At 38.7% G+C, this 24,268-nt stretch overlaps 1 protein-coding gene across 3 annotated transcripts in view; it reads right to left on the reverse strand.

Moving 5' to 3' along the window:
• Positions 1 to 24,268, reverse strand: part of LOC136881030 (polycomb protein Sfmbt) — a 381,497-nt gene that overhangs the window by 212,883 nt on the left and 144,346 nt on the right. For all 3 annotated transcript variants that reach the window (XM_067153628.2, XM_067153622.2, XM_067153627.2), the window contains exons 5-6: positions 10,754 to 10,954; positions 10,540 to 10,669 (exon numbers count right to left, since the gene is read on the reverse strand). In XM_067153628.2, coding sequence (XP_067009729.2) covers positions 10,540 to 10,669; positions 10,754 to 10,954 — 331 coding nt within the window. The remainder of the gene's footprint in view (positions 1 to 10,539; positions 10,670 to 10,753; positions 10,955 to 24,268) is intronic.

Below are 24,268 nucleotides of genomic sequence, written 5' to 3' on the forward strand. Positions count from 1 at the left end.
ATTCAGACTTTTAATTCAAAACTACCTTTACATTTTGAAAAGAAAAAACCCCAGTATTTTACAGCTTTCCGCACTTCCACTCGCTTCGGCGTGTATACAGTGTGCTTCATATTTGCTAAGTTTGAGTGAAATCGTAAATGTTTTTAAATGCACCTTGTTGGATACATTTCGGAAAGAGTGTTTTCCATGGCATTTGAAAGGTTTAAACTGAGCATCAAGGTGATTGCATGCATTATTGTGTCTAGAATACTTTGTGACGTGGCAAGGGTTGGCATGTCTGAATTACGAGGAAAGTGCCATGGCGGGAAATTCTACACGTATAGAGTCACTGTACTGCGTTGTAATGCAGACGGAAGCGAGAGACTTTCTCCCCTCGTCATATGAAAGTTTGATAAGCCACGATGTTTTAAGGGCATCGGGTACTTTCCGTGCAAGTACAAGGAATCTAAAATGCATACAATACAGATGAACAAAGCACTTGCACAGGGGAACCAGTATAGATTTCTCCTCATTGTTGAATCATGTTGTCTTTTCTTTTTTTAATTTCACCGCGTGAGGTTATGTTTGCCAGTGAGTTATCCAAATGCATAGTTTGAATAATGTAAATGCACCTTGTTGGATACATTTTGGAAATAGTTTCTTTCCATGGCATTTGAAAGGTTTAAACTGTGAATTTAGGTTAATTGCATGCATGAACGGTGTTGCGAACGACGAAACAACATATCGGCTGCACATAACAAAGTTCAGTTCCATAGGCACACAAATACAATTTTGAAACAAGTCAGATGGAGGACCAGACTGCCCCAAACGAGCAGACATAAACACATCACTCAGAAGGTGATTCAAACATTTATTACATATGAATAAAACACTGCATATTTACACGTATGTACAACAAATTCAGAGGTACACGAAAACACGTGTACTGTTGCCGATCGCCATGTTCAGTGTGTCTTTATAAAACAAAAACGCAGCAGCCCATTGCCAACTGTAACAAAATTAAATGCTCAATACAGACAAATGAATAAAAAAGAGAAAACTCAGATACAACACATACAAATATACAACTATACAACATCCTTAGGCAATGGACACAATTTCACTATGGCACGGCGCAAAAGACTAGTTTTAGTCTTTACACTGACACACGAGTAATATTGTCACAACCAGGATGGAGCTCCTGGATTATACCAGTCTTCCAAACCAGAGGAGGAAGGTTATCCTTCCTTAGAAGCACCAAGTCTCCCACAGCTGGAGTCTACTTTCCTACGGAAGACCATTTACGTCTTTGTTAAAGTGACTGTATGTACTGTATTCCTTTGACCACCTCTGCCAAAAATCGTGATACAGCTGTTGCACCAAATTGCATTTAGTTAGACAGGAGCGGGAGCTGTTGGATATGTCTCGAGAGGGGATAGAGGTCAATCGTCTCCCTACTAGAAAATGTCCAGGTGTCAAATAGCATTGATCATTGGGGTCGTCAGTCACTGAACAGAGAGGTCTCGAGTTCAACACAGACTCAATTTGATACAAAAGCGTACTCAGCTCTTCAAAATTAAGAATGCTTTTTCTTAGGGTCCGCTTTAAAAGTGATTTTGTGGACTTTATTCCAGCTTCCTAAAGCCCGACGAAATGAGGACTGGAGGGTGGAATAAACTTCCAAATCACATTCAAATTATATGAATATTCTTCTATTTCATTAGAACTATCCTTAATAAATCTTAATAACTCATTGTTGGCTCCAAAAAAATTTGTGCCATTATCACTCAAGATGAGATTTGGAAATCCTTTACGCGCCGTGAATCTCCTAAATGCGGTGAGGAAGTCCTCGGGCCATCACCTTTTATGATGACTGGGCCACCATAATTAAGACCAACCTTAACAAAGGGTAACGATGGTTCAACTCTATACGAGGGTAACTGACCCATTATGTGGGTGGTGAGTGGAGGTTTGCTCCTGAAGCATTTGTAACATGAATGAATCACACCACGAACAACTGTCTTCCCACATGGAATCCAAAATCTGTTACGCAAGGAAAACAATACAGCCTGAAGGCCCGAATGCAATAGCATCTCATGTTCATGTTTAACAATCAATTTAGTAACAAAGTGTTTCAGAGGAAGAATGATGGGGTGTTTTTCATTGTATTCCAACTGAGAATTCATGAGTCGACCACCGACTCTCAACAACCCGTAATCATCGAGGAATTGATTCAAAGTTTTCAATGAGCTCGAAGAGGCAACTACGTTATTAGACCTCAAGTCATGAAGTTCCTTTCCATACTCACTAGCTTGCATCAGACTTATTATTTTCATTTCACTAATCCTCAATTCTTCAGGGGTGAGTGGACCAATGACACGAGCATCCTTTGTGGAGCGAACATTGGTAATAAATCTCAGAACATAGCTATAAATTCGCTTAAGTTTGAGAAAGGACGAAAACTTCTCTAACTCTAACTAGCAGGACTCTCAGAGGGTTTTGATTCTGCATTCGCAGCAGATGGTGTATTACTAGCAACAAAATCAGGGTACACTGGGGACAATTCGTGCAACCAGGAGGGACCATGCCACCATACATCAAGAGAAAACATTTGTGAGGGTAAAACACCTCGAGACAAGTGGTCAGCTGGATTGCTGTGGGTAGGTACGTGTCTCCAATCTAAGACTGAAGTGTAGGATTGAATTTCAGCAACTCTATTAGCGACAAAGGTTTTCCAACAATTGGCGGGTTTCTGTAACCAACACAGAACTATCGTGCTGTCAGTCCAGCAGTATGTGGAGCAAGGAATGTGCAATTTCAGCGATTCAGTGACCTTACTTATAAGGCGAGAAAGCAATAGAGCAGCACAAAGCTCTAAACAGGCAATAGATTGCTGTTTTAATGGAGCAACTCTCGATTTAGAAGTCAACAGGATCACTGATACCTCATCATTATCAGATACTGTCCTAATATACACACAAGCACCATAGGCAGCTTCTGAAGCGTCAGAAAAGCCATGGATTTCAATAACCTTGTTCTTAGTAAAGGCCATTACATTTCTTTGCACTCTGAGTTCGAGAAGCAAGGGGAGATCACTGTAGATAGCATTCCAGCTTTCAATAATTTCGGATGTAGGTTCTAACGCATCATCCCAATCAATTTTCAACTGCCAAAGAGACTGCAGGATAAGTTTGTACTTAACGATGGCACATCCTAACAATCCAAGGGGATCAAATATAGAAACAATGATAGTGAGAATGCTCCTCTTAGTGAATTCCTTAGGTGCTTTCTTCAAATTTATTTGAAACTGAAACTCACATTTAGGATGCCACACAATACCTAATGTTTTAATAGCTTCATCCTTAGTGAGGTTACAAGGTAACAACATTTCTCTATCCTCTGCAGAAACATTGGTAAGAGCTTCTGGACAATTTGACGTCCACTTTCTAAGATGAAAATATGCACTATCAAGCACAGAAGAAATTTCTGATTGGAGCTCCTTAGCTTCTTCAACAGAACTAGTACCTGTCAGCAGGTTGTCAACATAAAAACAAGAGCGAATGATCTCTGATGCAGTGGGGTGGGATTCCTTGTGTTCATCAGCAATTTGAACTAGACATCTCGTAGCAAGAAAAGGGGCGGAACTTGTACCGTATGTGACAGTAGTAAGACGGTAGTCCTTGATTTCTTCATCAGTAGATTCACGCCAAACAATTTTCTGAAGATTTCTGTGGTCGGGATGAATTAGCACACATCTGTACATCTTAGCAATGTCAGCCATAAGAGCAACAAAATAGGTTCTGAACCTTAAAACAATGGACAGCAAGTCAGGCTGAATAGTAGGACCAACCATTAACATAGAATTCAATGCTATCCCATTTGATGATTCACAACTTCCGTCAAAAACAACGTGACCCATTTCACTGTATTCACGCATGGAATCTACATACTTCCCTTTCTAGTCTGGAAGCTTAGCAAATTTATTTTCCATCTGTTTGAGCCTTCTAACAGCATTATGCTTAAACTCAGCTACAGGTGGCACTTCAGCATGAATAGGAAGTTTGACAACAAACCTACCAGAATCATTGAACACTATTCACAAAGTGTTCTTCACAAGCCCTTTCTTCAGGAGTAAGAACTGGTTGATGAAGTTCCTCAAGCTCCCAAAACCTTTGGAGTTTAGTGTCAATAGAATCAAGTTTTACAAGATTGGCGCAAGAAGCCTTGGCATTATTTTTAATGCACGACTCAGGGAAAGTGCCTGATAGCACCCAACCAAATTCGGTATCTAATAAGGCGGGATAACCCTTCTTATGCAAAATGTTAGAAGAGACAATTTCGTAGTAGGCATCAGCACCTAGCAAAATATCAATAGTAGAGGGCTGATTAAATGTCCTATCACTCAAAATAATATCATGAGGAATAACCCAATTGGAACAATCAATTTCCTGCGCAGGAAGTGGACTTGTGATTGTATTTTAAGTCTCGTTTTTGCTCAATAACAGGTTTCTTGCATTCTGTTAGCTCTAATGTTTGACATTTTCTTCCCAAGAAATCAATTAAATTATTTAGTGTGGGAATATCAGTGGAGGCAAATTTGTTTTCCCATTCACTTCTATGGTTGGGCTTGATCTTATTTAGGATCAATTCCTGTAGCAAAATTTCATGAAGTGGAACTTGACCCTCCAAGTTGTCAACAGCACTAAGATTAGATTTTACTTGGTTTATCAGTATGCGATATTCAACGGAAGATCCACTAGTACAACTACGGAGATTGAGCAAATGTTTTACGTGCTGTGAAACAATCAAGCGTTTATTATTGTACCTTTCATCAATTAAATTCCAAGCAGCAGTGAAATTACCAGCACATATGGATAGGTTATCTAGCAAATCCCTAGGTTCGCCTTGAAGAGACAATAGGTAGTGTAGTCTTTGTACATTGTCAATGAGGGTATTGTTAATAACTAAGCTTTGAAAGGTGTTCCTGAAACTCAAGTATTTTGTCAAATCTCCTTTAAAAACAGGCAATTCAAGGGGACTTCAAGCTACAGTTGGATCGAGTAGAGTTATCAGAAATAATGGATGCATTGCTTGGACTTTTGGGTCTCTCAAATGAGCAAAGCAATTCTTGAATCCTACCAACTATTGTATCATACCTGTTTTCAAATTCATCATGCTCTCTGAAGTGAGTTTTGCTAGATTTTGAGTCTAATTCACATTCTAGATACTCCCTAACAATGCTGAATTCCAAATTTCTGGCAGCCTATTTTGCCTGGAAATTAGTTTGTGATAGTTGATGTTATCTTGCTGCAAGTAATTTTCCAGGTGAGTTAATGACCTTTTGAGTAGACCATGTTTTTGAACAGCCTTTGCTTCGGATTCAAACACCATGATGAATAGTCCGGGTAATCAATTATTGACAAGATAATTATAGAAATCAATCTTACAACTATGGTGACTATACAAACAATAAGCTCTATATTCAGTGCACAGCATTCATTTCGCATTGTTAGAATGAGTGACAGTCTTTGAATGGAACCAACAATGTAGGTAGATGCAAAAAAGCATGAAATAACGTATAATAAACAACGTGCGTTCTAAAATATGCAAAATACACAAAGCGGTCCAAACAAATTATTAGCAAGAAATCTTATAATGGCCATGAGAAATCAAGACAAATCTGTTAATTCTATACACGGAAAGTACTAGCAGTGGGGTTAGGACATTAGGCGGGATGTCCACCCTAGTCAAGATAGGAATAATAAAAACAAATGGAACAGACTTACAGTACATAGCGGTGCTGTATCATTAATCATCACTAGGTACCACTGGAACCAGTCCTTGACTGGAACCACATGCCCAAAGTGACTGGAAAGTCCAAAGGATGATGTATGCGATGTAATGTTCACTGGAGTCCAAATTCCAAGTAGCATTTAACATCTCGAACATCAGGGTATTAGATACAAGCTGGCGTAAACAGCTCACAAGAACAAATGCGTTAGCACATGGTAACTTCCACAGACTGTTAACGTGCAATATCAAAACAGTTCCAAAACAATGTAGACTTCGTTGAAATCTCAATATGATGAATTCAAACATTCGTAGTAATTAGCCTTAAGCACGACATCCTGGTGCTTTTATACAATAACTGTTCATGATGCTTCTCGCGCCAAGCTTGTTGCTATGGCGGTTGCAGGCAGCAATTCATGACGATAACAATTTTAAGGTGACTAGAACGACTAGCACAATGTTCAAAGTTCACAATGATTCTCATCCGGCCTGGAGGGCCAAAATTTTTATGTTGCAAACGACGAAATAACATATTGGCCGCACATAACAAAGTTCAGTTCCATAGGCGCACAAATACAATTTTGAAACAAGTCAGATGGAGGACCAGACTGCCCCAAATGAGCAGACACAAACACATCACTCAGAAGGTGATTCAAACATTTATTACATATGAGTAAAACACTGCATATTTAAACGTATGCAGAACAAATTCAGAGGTACACCAAAACACGTGTACTGCTGCCGGTCGCCATGTTCAGTGTGTCTTTATGAAACAAAAACGCAGCAGCACATTGCCAACTGTAACAAAATGAAATGCGGCAGGCGAGCACCAACACAAAAGCCGCAACAAACGGGTCTTAGAATATTTTGTGACGCCGCAAGGGTTGGCTTTTCTGAATGACGAATGGGCGATTAATTCAAAATCACGTAATTCGAAGTCCAATTTTTGCACCCAAAAGACATTGAATTAACGAGGTTTTACTGTATTATTTATTTGAAATATTGATCACACATGTAGTACTGCCTTCAGTTAAGCATATGATTACATTTGATGTTCAAAATGTTTGCCATTGGCTGCCAGACACACAGCAGAACGATGAGCAGTCATGCAACTATGTTGGTCAATGTTGCAATGGAGATCGCTGCACATGCCGCTGTAATCTCCTGGCAAAGGACCTTAAGCATGCATGGCTTATTTCGATAGACTTGATCTTTCACAGTTCCCCACAAGTAAAAGTAAAAGGAGTAAAAGGAGTAACATCTGGCGACCGTGGAGGAAACTCAATGGGGCCTCTTTATCCAATCCAGTGTCTTTTCAGATTGTCATCCAGGAAAGTTCATACTGCTACATCGTAGTGTGGTGGCGCCCTGTCCTGTTGGTAGAAGACCTATTCATCAACTCCATAAAGCGCACATACAGCTGGTAAAATGAATGTATGTAACATTTCCAAGTACACTTCTCCAGTGACAATACCATCAAAGAAAATGGGTTCTACTAAGCCCCTAGATGACAGTTCACACCAGACATTAATCCCTAGTAGATTGACCACCTTGTCCACAAGAACATACGGATTTTCCAGTGTCCAGAACACAGATTATGTCGATACACTCTTCCATTAACTTTCCCCTTAGCGGCTTTCAAAATTCATCGTACACTTGTACTGCTAATCCCTACTTCCCATGCACATTGTGTAGCAGATTTCTGTGGAGAAGTAACAAATCTTTCCAACACGAGAGCCGACAAAGCAGGACTAGTAGCTGTATGTGTTCTTCCTGATCTTTCTTTGTGAATATCACAAATCGTTCCGCGAGTCTCAAACTTATCAGTAATGTGTTTAATTGTTAGGCGTGTTGGAGGCTCTATTTCAAACTCTCTCCTCCATTGACGTTGCACTTCAACTACATTATCAAACCTGATAAACCACTTCAGTATGCTTTTTCACTGCTCAAACATCAAGCATGCTCCAGATATTTTGTTTTCCTACTATCATGATGCAAGTATTGACATCCGTTGGGCAATATACCATACTACAACATACTTATACTTCAAAACGACGACAATGTCAATATCCCGATACAGTCTGACAAAGGGTGCATACATTTTTCTGGTGGACTCTGTATTCATGTCAACAAATGTCAACAGTGGGAAGACAGGTGTAAAAAAAGACTTGTGTTTTGAACACTGCATCACTGTCAGACATTTTTGCTTATCTTTCACTGCTCAAAAAACAGTAGTCTCTAAAACACATGCAACAAAAGACTGCTTCGTTGCCTCAGCTGATTGCAGGGCACCTGCCCACCGCACGATCCTCCCACAGGGATGTCCAGCTGTGCTGCATTGCTTGTGTTATATCAAGGACTCAGACTTTGATTTTCGGATGTCGCAGTGGACAAGAACAGCTAATTTTTTCCATGTAGTCTTTTTACACTATGCAGAATCAACCATCAAAATTAGATGTGGTTTCTAATAAGTTTTGATACTTCCCTCCTTTGATAATTTGACCCAACTATTAGGAATGAAGATGTGAATGGGATGACAGTCAGCTGGCAGAAGATGTGTTGGCTAAAGTAGCACATCAGGAATGCAGTTCAAAGAACATTCAAATAGGACTTCAGACTCTAGACTATAACAAAAAGCAAGAAACATCAGCAGGCTCTCAAAGTCAAACATCAAACCTTTGTACATGTCTGCCTGCTTATACCAAAGGAAAAGTACAATAATCTGGTTTGCCTGTTTAAGTTGGTTCCTCCAGCTCTAGCTCCAGAGTTACGGCCATTTTACGAAACCACTCCCCATAAAAAAAACAGTCGAAGCGATGAGGTGATAGAGATCAAGCCTCATCCGATAGTGTATAATTAAAGTGATTTGTTTTGGAATTTGTCAAGATTTCAATTTACCGGGCGAGTTAGCCGTGCGTTTAGGAGCGCGCAGCTGTGAGCTCTCATCCGGGAGATAGTGGGTTCAAACCCCACTGTCGGCAGCCCTGAAGATGGTTTTTTGTGGTTTCCCCTTTTCACACCAGGCAAATGCTGGGGCTGTACCTTAATCCTTCCCATTCCTAGGCCTTTCGTGTCCCATCGTCGCCATAAGACCTATCTGTGTCGGTGCGATGTAAAGCAAAAAAAGTAAGATTTTAAAGAAATGCACTTAAGAGAACCACGTGTAAAAAGAGTCTTACATTTTTCTGTGTTTTAAGTCAGTTTGCAATTTTGTAGGAAATAGACATATGTTTAATACTGCATGTGTTGCATTAAAAAAATCATAACTGTGTAACTCAACAGCTCACAAATTTCAGACCAGTGCAACAACTAGAAATCACATTTTTAATTTTTAAAAAACTTTCTGTGACAATATTCTGAGATTAAAGCAAAGAACAGCACGTTTTACACAAATTCATACATTTCTTCCCCATTCTTACGTGGTATTTTCCTGCAGCAGAGTATTAGAATTCGAGGAAATTTTCAAGCCCGTTTTTTACAATAATGCTATTCTTAACCCCACAAGTGCCAGCATATAAACCCGTAATTTGTACCCTGCAGATTAAATGCTAACAGTTACCACAAATTTTATTAGTAAATGATATTATGTATATGAACTTTTAGAGCAGATTCTGTAGTTTAATTAAATATAGGTGGAAGCTGGACGAGGGAAATGGATGGCGATAAGGAATTAAATTCAGGAAATTACTTAATTCAAGAAATGGAAAGACCTAACAATCACTTTGAAAAATGAGAAATAAAATAAAATTTAAATAAAAATTAAGGGCAAAATTAACAGAAAAAAGACTTTAAGTTGAAAAATCTAATGCACACAAGTTCCTCTCAGTTACCAATAAAACTTTGATTGCAATATTTGCAAAACAAGGGTCAGAACGGGAAATATGAGAAGGCATGTAAAGCAAGAATTTAGGTTAGATCATGTTACTTGTGGTGTCACAACTTCCCAGTGGATTTCTTTTTTCTTCTTCCTCCTCTTCCCCAGCAGCTTTCTATCTCAGTTTCAGGAGGGTTAATTCTTATCCAAGTAGCCTGATTAGCTTTAGGCTTACCTGCATTAGCAGCATCAAGCTCTCTTGAAAAGGTACATCATCCTCAGAATCACTTATGCGATCACTGTTTTCTTGCATTTGAGTCCGTTCTGACCCACTGTCACTACTTGTATCGTTACTATTAATTTCACCAAGTTCCACATCACTGAAATCACTTCCTTTATATGTTTCTCCTGCAACAATGTCAATATCGCTAGCAATGTTGACGTCTTGAGTGGTATCTTGACCGAATGTAAACATGAAAATCCCAAAGCAAAGAGGAATATTTACATGGATATGGAATTCCTTAGAGCAGTAAAAATAAATTTCAAATTGTGCTTGACAACTTGGTTTATTTCTCACATAAATAGATGTTACCAAATGTACCTTCATCATGACTTTTATGAAGGTCGGTTTTCTTCTACGCTACAGACAAGCGCACTACAAAAAAACGACATTAGACAGTTCTAGGGTTAACTAGTAGTAATTTGTAGTACTAATGTGATGACAATGAGATATTATTTTATCCACTTCAGTGTAAGAAGAAACGAATGGTAAAATACGCTCAAGATGGCTGAATTTTTTAGTCAAACAATACACAATAATGTAGAACATATTTGTTGCTTGCCAGTGAAGGCATGTAAGAGTTACAAAAAAGCAAACTAGAATTTTACACTTTTAACTCACTGTTCTTCATATTTAAACATGTAGAAGAAATAATTGTATGAAAAGAGCTATTTACCTGCTATCCTTAGAACAGTTGCTACCCAAAATGAATCAGGAAATGACTCCGAGAAGTCATCACAATCCGTATTCTCCACCTCGACTTTCATGCCAACAGTGATATTGTCCCAGCAGTCAGCAATAGGAGCCTTGAAGAAGATGAAACAATTTAATTTCCACAGTTCATGAAGGTATAATATCAATATTGCGTGAAGGCTATCATTCTCACTCACATGTTTGAAGCATGATACAGGAGCAGCAACAAATCCAGGTTCTGACAACTGGTTCTTCCATTCATACGTATTGGCAAGCTCAGCTCGATTTCTTTTCATTGGGGGAGTAAGTGGCTCATCAACGGCTGGAAGAGGAGGTAATACTGGTGCAATCGGTGGTAGAGAGGAGTCGGAAACATGAGAGTCATCCATTCCTGCCAACTGCAAAATAAAATTTAAAGAAATAAAACAATAAAGTGAAGAATTCGAACGATTACTTATAACACAAGGAACTGAGGTAGTTCTTTTAAGTTCACAACAATTAATGTGGTCAAGTATACAGCAGGTTATGTCCAACTTATAGGGCATATTAGTTCATTCCCCTGCCCATCATTTATCATTTTTTATTATGAAATTTTATTCCTTTATGGTGACAGAATTAGACAACATTAACCTTCTAAAGACAGGTAAAAATTCAGTAACAGAGTGTCAACCTCCAAATTCCATGACCATTGGGTTCAACCCAAGCAACGGTTCTCCCAAACATCTAGCATCAACTGCTTATTTTCAAACTTTTGATGCTACTTCACAGAAACTGAACTACATTAAAAACTAAAATAATGTACAATTGCTCAATACTCGTTAAGTGTTTCTTGTATCTATCATGTTCTGAACTCCTGTGATGGCTGAGAAGAAAAAAATTCATAAGAGCCTGTCAACTCAACCTGGCAAACAGGGCTTAAGTTGACCACTGTTTTAAATTACATGGAAATGAGGTTTTGCTCACATGTTTGTCGGTCTCAACCACCTTATTTGATTGTTTTTAAAAATCACTGGATGAGGTATCTGACTTGAGAAAATGAGGGGTTATACAAGTTTAAATATTTATTTCTACAGATGCATACACTGATTGAGCAAATGTCATGGGATAGCGGAGCACTGATGCGCAGGTGTGTTGTCTGCGCACCACATGCTCCCTGTGCCAGCGGCAGTTGTATAGGAGACCTTGTGAGCAGTGGCTGTGCATGTGACAGGTGTAACATGGAATGTCGTCGTGAACTGACACCGTTCGAACGGGGTATGGTGGTCGGTGCTCGACGGATGGGAAGTGCGATTTCAGAAGTGGTGCAGGAATTCGGCTTCACATGATCAACCGTGTCCAGGGTGTATCATGAATGGTTGTATGCGGGTGTCACTGTCCTCAACAGACGAACGACTGGCCGTCCAGCCACCCTCCACGACCGTGACCGGTGACATCCGAGATGGATTGTCAATAGTGACAGACATGCAACAAATCACAGCTCAATTCAACACAGGCCGTGCTAGACACACCTCCCAGTGGACAGTCCGTAGGAACATGGGTTCTATGGGGTATGGGAGCCGGCGCCGCACATGGGTGCCACTGTTAACCCAACGTCATCGGGCACAACGCCGCGCATTTGTCGCCAGTCACCAGGGATGGACACTGGAACAATGGCGTAACGTGATATGGTTTGACGAATCAAGATTTCAACTGCACCATGCCGATAGGAGGCACCGTGTATGGTGTAACCACATGAAGCGATGGATCCCGCCTGCCTCGAAGGTGTGGTCCAGGGTGCTGGTGTGTCTGTTATGGTCTGGGGTGAATTTTCCTGGTATGGAATGGGCCTGCTAGTTGTTCTGGAAGAGACTTTGAATGGTATGCGGTATGTTGAGCTGCTCGGAGACCATCTCCACCCATTTTTGGCCTTCCAGCACCCAGACGGTTCTGCAGTGTTTCAAAATGATAACGCGCCGCCACATCGCTCCCACGTCGCCTGGGAACATGCAGCGGAGGTCCAACGACTGCCATGGCCACCCAGGAGCCCCGATATGAACCCTATCGAGCATATCTGGGATGTCCTGGAACGCAGGCTCCGTGCCATGGATCCTGCACCCACGAACAGACCAGCATTGGCAGCCGCTCTGCAAACGATTTGGTGTCTGCTGCATCCAGAGGAATAACAGGGACTTGTTGAGTCACTTCCACGGCGTCTCACTGCAGTTCGCAGGGCCAGAGGAGGCCCCGTGACTAGGTGACTATCCCATGACATTTGCGAAGTCAGTGTACATTACATAGGACGCGACTCTATAAGAATTTACAACATCACTTTCTCTCAAATGATTGCCTGACATAAAATTACAAAAGATGCTGTCTAAATGTAACTCAGATCTCCTATATGGCATACCAAGATGACTCTGCCAGAACACTTGCCCTACAATCCTTAGGCACAAAGTTATATGGAGGTTGAGTACTTTTGAATTTCTTAATTTGCTGCGTACCGACTTCCTACTCATGGTGTGTGCATCCCCGAATAGAGAATTTTATGCCCACAATAACAGTATCATTGTAATAGAATGAGGACTATGAGAGCAGAAGTTACATGGTGTATGAAGTTATGAAAATTAATCAATTTTTACAACACTGCGGTGTTTGGTATCATTATCATCGACTTTACATTAGTTCAACAATTATGCATCAAACATTTCATGCCAAAAGCACTATACACTGTATTGCCATGCAGATGGTTGTCTTAAGTGGAAAAAAAATTTACCTAGTGAAAATTTTCAATGGTTCGAAAAAATATTTTTATTATAAAATGTTGTCTGTTAAAGCAGTCATCAGCCCAGAGGCTGGTTGGATCCTCAAATAGCACCACTAAAAGTTATGCAGTTATAGGGAAACCACAAAAACCAATTGCAGTGCCAAAATGAGACGTACTAGGCAAGATGAAGAGTGAAATACTGCTTTTCTCACTGAGACAGAGTGCTATTGCAGCACAACTGATCCTATGAGCAACACCTTTCATAACAATCAGACGCACTGAACGTCATTACTCAGCACCACCATAACCCAGCAGCTTTCATAGTGTCAAAGTCATGGATTAGACTGGGACTTCGGAAGAAGCTGCATTTTGCTCTGGTCTGCAACAATAGATAGACGTGAAAGTACTGCATCCATGAAGAAATGGCAGTAGGTGGTATAATATGTTATTAAGCATACAATTCTGAAAATAGAAATGTACATTTTTTGTATTTTGGTCAAGTTCAACAAGGTCAACTTGGTACAAGTATACTATATTTTTTACTGTTACGCAGACAGGCTGCTACATCATTGTCACACAATGCGCTCGGTAATTCCTTGTCAGATGGTAAGAGGAACTCTTGTCTGTCAGCTGACTGTGGCGGCTCAAAGACAGGTGGATAACAATAAACATCTGCAATAACAAAGTTTATATAGCGGCCGATTCTAGATGGTTTGATTATTTTCACCATGTTGGTCCGTATTGACTTATATTCAAATTTCTGTAAAAATATTTTCACCGCCTTGTCAATACTTTATACATTTTATTTTATTTAATTACCATACATGTACACGTTTCGAGAGCCACCGCTCTCTTCTTCAGCGGTGCCAAACATTAATTGATCCTTGGAGTATGGTACAATGGTATAATATAACAAGTATATATGAATTTTGAAAATTGTTACAACTATTTCCCTTAGTTTCACCTTTCCTATTTACTATGTCATTTGTTGCAGATTTTACTGGAATTTTCCTAAATAATGAAATCTATTAAATTAATCTCTATATGTTAATTTATGTCCTTATTTACATCTGAAAGAATAAATATTTCTTCTTGTCTAAATTTAACATTTACTTGTCATTTAGTGGAAATCCTCAAATAAATCAATTTGTAAAATAATAGATAACATCTATAAATAGTCCTTATCCTAAAATCGTAAAATCATAAATAATAAATATCAATTCGTAAAATAATAAATAACATTTATAAAATTAGTTATCCTTTAAAATGTTTCTGCTCTCTTCTTTCTTCTTAAAGTCTGCTATAATTTTCTAGACCTCTCATAAATTAGAATATCTTCTCTTAATCTTGTCCAATTCCTTAAATAAATAAACCAAATAACCTAACTTTAGAGACCTTTTGCGAAAAAACATGGCTACTCAGATGTCTGGAGAAATTATTTAGGCCTACTTACTTCATTCCATCTAATTTATCCAAAATTTAAAATGATGTGATATTGGTCTGAACCCAAACAATATGTCCTCCTTCCTTCCTTCCTTCCTTGTTGTCAATCTGCACCGCTGAAGAAGAGAGCAGTGGCTCTCGAAACATGTACATGTACGGTAATTAAATAAAATAAAATGTATAAAGTATTGACAAGGCGGTGAAAATATTTTTACAGAAATCTAGATGGTTTGACGGTAGTCTAATTTTAGAAGGCTGGGAAGTAGTCTATTTGGTACTCCCACGTTGTATAAAGTCAGCCTGTGAAAATAAGACCGAACAATTCTCCTAAATAAAAGAAAATGTTCTTAAAATTAAAAAACAAAAAGAAGCAAAATAAAAAGAATATAAGAGTTTGTATATATTGAAGTATTGCACCTGACCACTCAATAAAAAGATGACATGTCATCAAAACCTGGACCTTAATTATGGCTATTATTATATGTATGCTACCAGTGCGCTCATATGTCCGCTGCATTCGTAACTTGGCTAATACTACACATATCTCTGCTGTCTCTGATATTTACTTCTGTAGCGAATGGCCGAGTATTACCATGTGATGGGTTAGTTTCAAATCTATAACTTTTGTTATGTAGTGTTTATTGATAGGAACTAAAATAACAGACATTAGAGAATTAAATTTAGGCCTACCCCTAAACTACCATTTCATCCAGTGTGAATACAATTATTTTTTGTCTAGCTTGTAGTGCCTTATTTTCCAACTGTACATACCGATTTCCATTTAAATTCTGTTCAGTCATTTTCTCGTGATGCGCTTACGTACATACACACACACACATCATCACCATCATAAAAAATAAAAGCCATTGTAAACAGTGCTGATTGCTTGATATGCCTCTTGAAATTAAAAACAGTGTATATCAGCACACATTAAATTATTTTAATTCAAAACCAGTTTTTGTAAGCTTAGTTCCACCATCAGTTAATATTCAAAATTAAGCATTAAAATCCACATAATTGTGTCATCTTGATTTTAACCCTTTCCACTGGAATGTTGAGGTCTGCTCGAAACTCGTTCTCTATTTCAAAAATCTGATGTCTCGACATGGGATATCTATATATCAAGAATATTACAGGAATATTTATCGAACCACCTATTCAACACATTCCACAATTTAAGTGGTTAGATTTTTTTTTTTACATAGTATTACAGAGTTCTAAGGTACATGTTTCGCCCTTTGTTTAATGGGCACCATCAGCCGAACTAATCTTAAAACAGTAAGTTGTGGAGCCTATCTATTCTTACAATGTGGTGTTATACTATTAGTGTTGTAACACTGTGGTGTCTTAAAGCCGAACTAATCTTAAAACAGTAAGTTGTGGAGCCTATCTATTCTTACAATGTGGTGTTATACTATTAGTGTTGTAACACTGTGGTGTCTTAAAACTAGCAACACATAACATCTAAAAACACAGATACACACTGAACTTGTTTAAAAGTATTGGTAAATAACAATCTAAAATTATCACTTAGTCTTAAAAACATACGTGTCTGAAACTAAAATGGATCTTCATTTTTTAGACGATAAAACTTATGTGGCCTTCAGTACTCGAAGTTCAAAATGTCTGAGGAAATATTCGACCCGCAAGCAAACTAACACTCTTATAAAGTGAAAGACCAAAGTCTGCTGTATTTACTCATCTTTATAAAACAGGAGTGGTTGCGCTGTGAAGTATTACCACTAATGTTGTCAACATGTCGTAAACTAGTGGAGCTTTAGTTGACGTAAGTGAAAGTTATATGGTCGGGTATTATTTGGAACTGCTGCATCTTACCGTTTCAGCACTGCTGAATAACTCGCAATCCCTCGGGATTGCGTAACTCTGCAAGGGACATTGTATTTTCAAGTTCATCTTTATGGCCCAGCTAATCTTTAAAATTAAGCAGCAGTTCCAAATAATACCCGACCATATAACTTTCACTTATGGCAACTAAAACTCCACTAGTTTACGACTTGTTGACAACATTAGTGTTAATACCACATAGCACACCACTCCTGTTTTATAAAGATGTGTAAATACACCAGACTTTGGTCTTCCACTTTATAAGAGTGTTAGTTTGCTTGTGGGTTGAATATTTTCTCGGACATTTTGAACTTCAAGTACTGAAGACCACATAAGTTTTATTGTCTAAAAAATGAAGAAGATCCATTTTAGTCTCAGACACACATGTTTTTAAGACTGACTAAGTGATAATTTTAGATTGCTAATTTACCAATACTTTTAAACAAGTTCAGTGTGTGTATTGTACCAGGAACTGTTCCAGCCATGTACACTGTTTTATAATTGCTGGAACATATGGAAAAGGGACAGCGATAATATGTATTCGTATGCCCGACATCTTGTGCTAGCGCAATACGAAGTTCCTCGTGGCGACCTGGACACTCCACGAGGAAGGAACCCGCGCGTGACGTCACGGCCACATGTTGCACACCTCTCTATCAAATGTGCTAGAAGAAAATATCCAACTTTTCAGCCGATTAAGTTATGGAAATGAGACATACATCATCGTGTAGCTCATGTTCTAAATGTAAACATATGATAATTTCAATAAAATCCGTCACAGCATTCAAGTGATATAAGCACATTTCCCCTCTGTGACGTAGCAAGCAGCCTTGCGTCGTACGGGATATAAGCAGCAGGCCACACCACAGCAGTTCAGTTCTCATCCTTCACAGCTGGCTAGCATGTCACGCTGCACATGATGAGTCAAACTCAGTATTCCTCCTGCCGGACATCGTGATACTTAGAAAATTTTGACGGCAAGTTGACACTTAGTTTCTGCGAATACCAGTGTGTAACTTATAAATTGTGGGACTTGCAATTCGTCACACATTCAGACTTAGAAAATTAACGTGTGTGTAACATCAAAGTCATAAAGACTTCTAATATTTCACTGATATTTGAACTTGACAAATATCTTAGTTTTCGTGTGAATAACCCTAACCAACTTGAAGTGAGCACGGCTACTTCGCATTGTAATGATCTTGAACTTTTTTTTTTTTTTTGCTAGTTGCTTTACGTCGCACCGACACAGATAGGTCTTATGGCGACGGTGGGACAGGAAAGGGCTAGGAGTGGGAAGGAAGCGTCCGTGGCCTTAATTAAGGTACAGCCCCAGCATTTGCCTGGTGTGAAAATGGGAAACCACGGAAAACCATTTTCAGGGCTGCCGAGAGTGGGGTTCGAACCTACTATCTCCCGAATACTGGATACTGGCCGCACTTAAGCGACTGCAGCTATCGAGCTCGGTGATCTTGAACTATTTCAACTGCGAATATCGTGATTGTAGGTCGCAACACATTAACTATTTTAAGTATTATCAGAGCCTAGAACACTGTAATTTGTGCCGAAACAGACTGTACCATTTAAAACAACGCGTGTGTGAACTTCGTAATTCAGTGAAGTATAGGACTTATACATGAATAATAGTAGAACTGTGTTAGTGAGAATTAACATTATGAGATATTACGAGAGAGAGCCATTTATTTATTTCTTTGCTGTGAAGGTGAGCTATAATAAACTGTGCTTCAAATGAAAGTTATTCTGATTATACGAACAGTGAGCAGTAAGTGTCTAGACGAACTGTGCAGTGAAGTGTATTTCTCATTATCGTGATTTACGATAAAAGACAGTGCTCCGATGTATTTCTCATCGAATGAATGGTGATCCTTTATGAAACAGTCATCAGTTCTAACAGTGCAAAATCAAATGGTGCACATTTTCAACCTAGTCCGTTGGACTTTCTCGTGTTAAAGCCACTCTTTTAATAACATGAGAAATCCTGACTCAAGACGATGGAGATCGGCGTAGAACGACAGAGATCAGCGTAGAACGACGGAGATTTGGTACTACGAGGAAGAGTTCCAGGGACGTGGTACTATCGAACATCTTGATGTCTGCTGACAGCTGAGTTCTAGATTGCTGTTTGCAGAGCAGTATTCAACTGTTTGAGCTCAACGAGAAGGCGTATATCAGGTGATGTCAGTGCCTTTTCCATTCAATTCTGACTTTGAGCAGTACTTTTACAAACAGTGTCATTACTGGCAAAGAACATGAAAAGTTCACTTAATATTTTACTTGGAAGACAGACTTTCAAATAACAGTGTGCTCTCGTATATTCTCATTCATTGGAACTTTGAAATATCAATTGAGTGCATTATTCATAGTGGAAGTATATCAAACTCTTAATACACAATATTTTCATAAAGTGTACAATAATTTACAAAAGAGTAGGACAATACTCAGAACTTTATACAAGAAGACTAGATTTGATTTCAAGTGTTTTCATATTTGAGTTTGATGTGTTCTCGAGAAGGAATGACCAAATTTACTTTATTCAATTCATGTAGAAAGTGTAATTTGAAAGCGCAAGTGCCAATAGAAAGACTTTAGGATTTCTTATTTACTTCTTTAATTTATGCCATGAAAGTTATAATGATTGAGAGAGATATTATTTAGTTGAATTTCACTTGGATTTCGATATTCTGTTGTGGAAATTGGAATTTATTTTCTATTAAATATTTTATGATTCGGCGACATAATAGGGTGGCCTTCAAAAGATTGAATAAAGGAAAGAAAGAAAAATAATATCTATTATTTCGCCCTGCGTTCCTCCCTCTTTGTACCATCTCTTAAGGACTAGGCACCCCTTTGAAAGACATCATGCTCTTTAAAATCAACTTTTCCTGGTACAATATGTTTTTAGATGTTATGTATTGCTAGTTTTAAGACACCACAGTGTTACAACACTAATAGTATAATACCACATTGTAAGAATAGATAGGCTCCACAACTTACTGTTTTAAGATTGAGTTAGGCTGATGATGCCCATTAAACAAAGGGCGAAACATGTAACTTAGAACTCTGTAATACTATGTAAAAAAATCTAACCACTTATATTGTGGAATGTATTGAACAGGTGGTTCAATAAATATTCCTGTAATATTCTTGATATAAAGTCACTTTCAATACGGATCAATTATGAAAATAATAACTTGTCTAACCGCTTGAAAATTCAAATGTTGAGCCATTTCTACAAATGCCTATGCAGAAAGGTAGCTGCATGTGTCCTGAAATCTCTCGTCAAACTTCGGAACATCTACGAGTATCTTTCTCCCAGTACAGCTAGATATTCCAGGGAGTGTATGTAGCCCAACTCTCGCTCTGCGCCAGTCCAGCTGTCATGGCATCAACAAGTAGATCGTGTCAGTTATGGAAGGATAAAAGTATGCGTATTCCCGAAAGCAACATTGAGGATACAGTACTAAATAGTGACAGTGATTTATCAGACATTTCTGAGTTTAGTGCTCGTTAATCAAGCATTGAACAATCCTCAGAGAATGAAAAGTGATACAGATACAAACGTTGATGCAAGTGCTATGCTATGGAAGAATATTTCTAACGACAATGGCGAGCCAATTGAATATCCTTTCTTCAAACAAACAGGGTTATGGGATGTCAATCTACCAGTTGATGCAAGACCACTGGGATATTTTAGCTTGTTTTCAACAAAAATGTTAGAGAGGGTATAGCCAATGAAACTAACAAATATGCTGAAGAGGAAATTCGTAAACTGATGCCTACAATGAAGCCTTGGTCTACATGGACGAAATGGACAAAGACGACATTTACTGAAATTTGAGTGTTTATTGGTGTTATTCTCAACGTGGGACTTGTCAGTTAACCTAACTTACAAGACGACTACTCCCAACAATGGGTAGCATGTGCCATTTTTTCGTGATGTTTTTACACAAGATAGATTTATGCAGATTTTCTGGATGTTGCATGTGGATCCTAATCCAGGAGATTTATTATCCAGGAGATATTGAAAGTGACTATATCGTTACTAGGACACACAAAATCAGATACCTTCTGAAATATATACAATCACAGTTCCACAAATTTTCCATACCTTGCAAAAATACATCAGTAGACGAGTCTACTATTGGTTTCAAAGGGAAAATTAAGTTTCAAGAACTACAATCCCAAGAAACCGAACAAATGGGGAATACGAATTTTTGTTCTGGCTGATAGTGCTACTGGGTACATCCATTCTTTGATTCCTTATTATGGGAACTTACTGCAGTTGTAAATAATCTAGATTATGCTGATAAACCAATCACTACAATTACTGTCTGCAATTTGATAGGCTGCTGTTGCAGTAGGGGGATCAGAGAGAGGTTACAAGGTTTTCACAGACAGATATTACACTAGTGTCAGCTTGGCTGAGGAACTTCTGAAACAGGGCCACCTTATTGGTACACTTACTCCTGGCAGGACAGGAAATCCACCTGATATAAGAAAGGGGGGCTGAAACTGAAAGTGGGTGAGATAAAGGCTTATCCGTGTAAGAGATGTTATGGTCTTAGGGTGGAAGAACAAATGTGTCATTTTGATGCTGTCTACTTGTCACAACATGGCAACACAAATTGTGAGGTCATATGGAAAAGGAGGCCAACAAAAGGACACACCGAAGCCAATTCTTGTGTGCGATTATATAAAGGAAATGGGCGGGATCGACCGGGCTGATCATTTTTCTGCTACTTACTCATTCATATGAAAAACTCGAAAACGTTTTTCTGGGGATTAGAAATAGCCGTTGTAAATTCATACATAATTTACTGCCAGAACATGAAGTTTGGAGCTAAGCCCATGGATCATCTCAGATTCCGGAGGCAGCTGTTAGAACAGCTGATTGGTGTTCGTGTTCCGAAGAAACGGTCTCACTCGTCAGCATTTGCCAAATACAAGGAAGAAGCAGAAAGACTGGATGGAAGACAACACTTCCTTGACCAGTGGGCTAAGAACAAGCATAAGGACTGTGGTGTGTGTGGCAACAGGAAAGTAAAAGGAATGCGCCATGGAACTACTTACTTTTGTGAAACGTGTTCAAATAATCCGGCTTTGCACCCTGGGGCCTGTTCCACGAACACACTCTGCAACTTTACACTTCTCAATTCTTGCAAAGTGCAAAGTCTTTCTGTTCCACGATGATCTAGGTATTACTTTTCAATTTCTTTGCAAAGTGAAAAGTCTTTGCGTATGAGTGAACCGATCAATTTTATTCCATGGTCAAACTGTATAATACTCCATGATTTTAATACCTTATTTTTCGTGGTGAATTTGACGATAATTGTGGTACCGGCTGTTTTAAAGTTTTGATCATGGGAAAGAAAGAAAATTACAAGAAGCTAGTGGTGTTAGAAGTTGTCAAGGAGAAACGGGACATTCTTTTTGGCAACTTCAAAAATAACATGATGACAAGCGATCCGCTTGGACTGAAGTTCTAAAGGAAGCTCAGTCTTTGCAATTAGCTGGAGCCAAAAAATTTTGGACATACGTGAGGGATAATCTATTTGGATTATGGAAATGTCGTGCACTAGTAAGTAAATATTTACGTTTTCATTAAATGCATTAATCGAGAATATATCGCTTAAATCAATTCGCATAACCTCACATATGTCGATGCAGCATGTTACATAAAATTGTAATGTAGAAGTGATTGAAGAATATATGTAATGATTTCCTCTTACCTATATATCACGTTTGAGCATTAAATTCTTGCTTTTAGGTGAAAAGAGATAATGCCAAGAAAACTGGAAGTGAAGGAGGGAAAGATAAGCAATTGGATGAGGTGGATGCTGCTATCTTTGACATCCTAAAGAAAGATTCGGCCGTTTTAGACGGGTTGAATCTTCCTGAAAGCTACATGGAAGATCAAGCGACCGTGGAGCTAATACCGATTCCTGCTGAACTTCCCAGTGGCGAAAACCTCGAAAACCTACAAAATACACCGAAGAGAACGAAAAGGAAGCTGTCGAATTCCCCATGTCCTATTGCTAACATTGAAGAAGGTACGGTGACAACAAAACTGAGGCAGGAACTTCTCCAGGGAAGTTGGAAAGGGAATTGGAGATACCACCTTCAGAATTTACTAGTGACATTGCAGCTTCTGCTTCGCTTTGTCTATAATACGAATACATAGTCAATGAAAGTACCGAGTGATTGATTTGAACTTAAATTTCATAGTAACATGTTTATTGTATGTAGATTAGTAAAAATATAGTATAGTAAATAAAAATGAATGTGATTAATATAGAAACAGATATTATTGTTCAGTTCAGTTAGTGAAATATCTCAACAATGAATTGAGTTTAGCAATGGTGTCTAAATTGAGTGCCTCATCATTTCCAGGATAGGGGTCTTCATTTTCATCCATTAAGGTAAGTTCTTCATTTTCACTTCCAACCTTATGTGCAATATTATGCAATGCAATACACGTTAAGACCACCTTTCCCGCTGTTGGACATAATCGTAAGTGGTTTAAGTAGGGAAAACCTTCCTTTAAAATTCCAATACTGTTCTCAACAATACGCCGTGTCGATTTATGTGCCTTGTTAAATCATTGCTCAACAGCATCATCAGGATTTCTATTAAGAGGGGGTATTAGCCACTCTTTTAGTCCATAGGCACTGTCACCTAATATAACTGCTCCTGGGAACGGTCTCCAACCCGAGTCAAAACGTCTACATACGGCAGTGTTTCTTAAGACCCTGGAATCGTGCACGCTACCTGGCCAACTAGCATTAGCACTGTAGAAGGGCAAGTCTGCACCACTAATCACCATAATATTGAGAGAATGATGATGCCCATGTCTATCAACATAAACCTCCTCATGCTCACTCGGAGCATCAATATTAACGAGAGTACCGTCAACACATCTACACACAGAAGGATAGCCACCCTTCATTAGAAATTCCATCGCTAGATTATGTGGATTATCAGGCCAACGTACTATGTTAGGAAATATTACATGTACTATAGCATCTACGACTTTAGTAACAGTTCTGCAAACAGTTGATTTTGATGTCCCATGCATTGCTGCCACACCGTGCAACTGGGCACCATTTCCTAACCAATGTAAGCATATCAGAATTTGTTCCTTTTCGGAAAGGGATTGACTTCTTTTTGTTGCAGGTTTCAATAAATGACCAATCATTTCAAGAATATAGTCAGTCTGTAAGAGGGTAACATGAAAACACTCGCGAAATTCATCGAAGTGAGGTTATGAAAAATAATCCTGTCTTTGTATGTTCTCTTGTTGGATTCTTCATCACTGTCCTCACTTGATGATAACAAAAGCTCTCGTCGTAACATGTTTATATCACTAAACCAAATTCTAGGCCGAGAAACTAGTGTACATACTTGTTAATTAACAACTGAAAAGTGAATCATCTCTTTGCAAAATTTCTGAAAACTTTTCACTACATTACTTTGCACTTTGCATTTCTGTACCAACAGACTTGAAAAGTGAAAAGATTCCTAACTTTTCACTCTGCAAGCTAAATCTGAAAAGTGATGGTGGAACAAAATCTGAACTGAAAAGGGCAAAGTGCAAAGTGAAAAGTTGCAAAGTTCGTTCGTGGAACAGGCCCCTGGTGTTTCAAAAGATTCCACACACTGA

Source organism: Anabrus simplex, chromosome 9, assembly GCF_040414725.1.
Source record: "Anabrus simplex isolate iqAnaSimp1 chromosome 9, ASM4041472v1, whole genome shotgun sequence".
Lineage (NCBI taxonomy): Eukaryota > Metazoa > Arthropoda > Insecta > Orthoptera > Tettigoniidae > Anabrus > Anabrus simplex.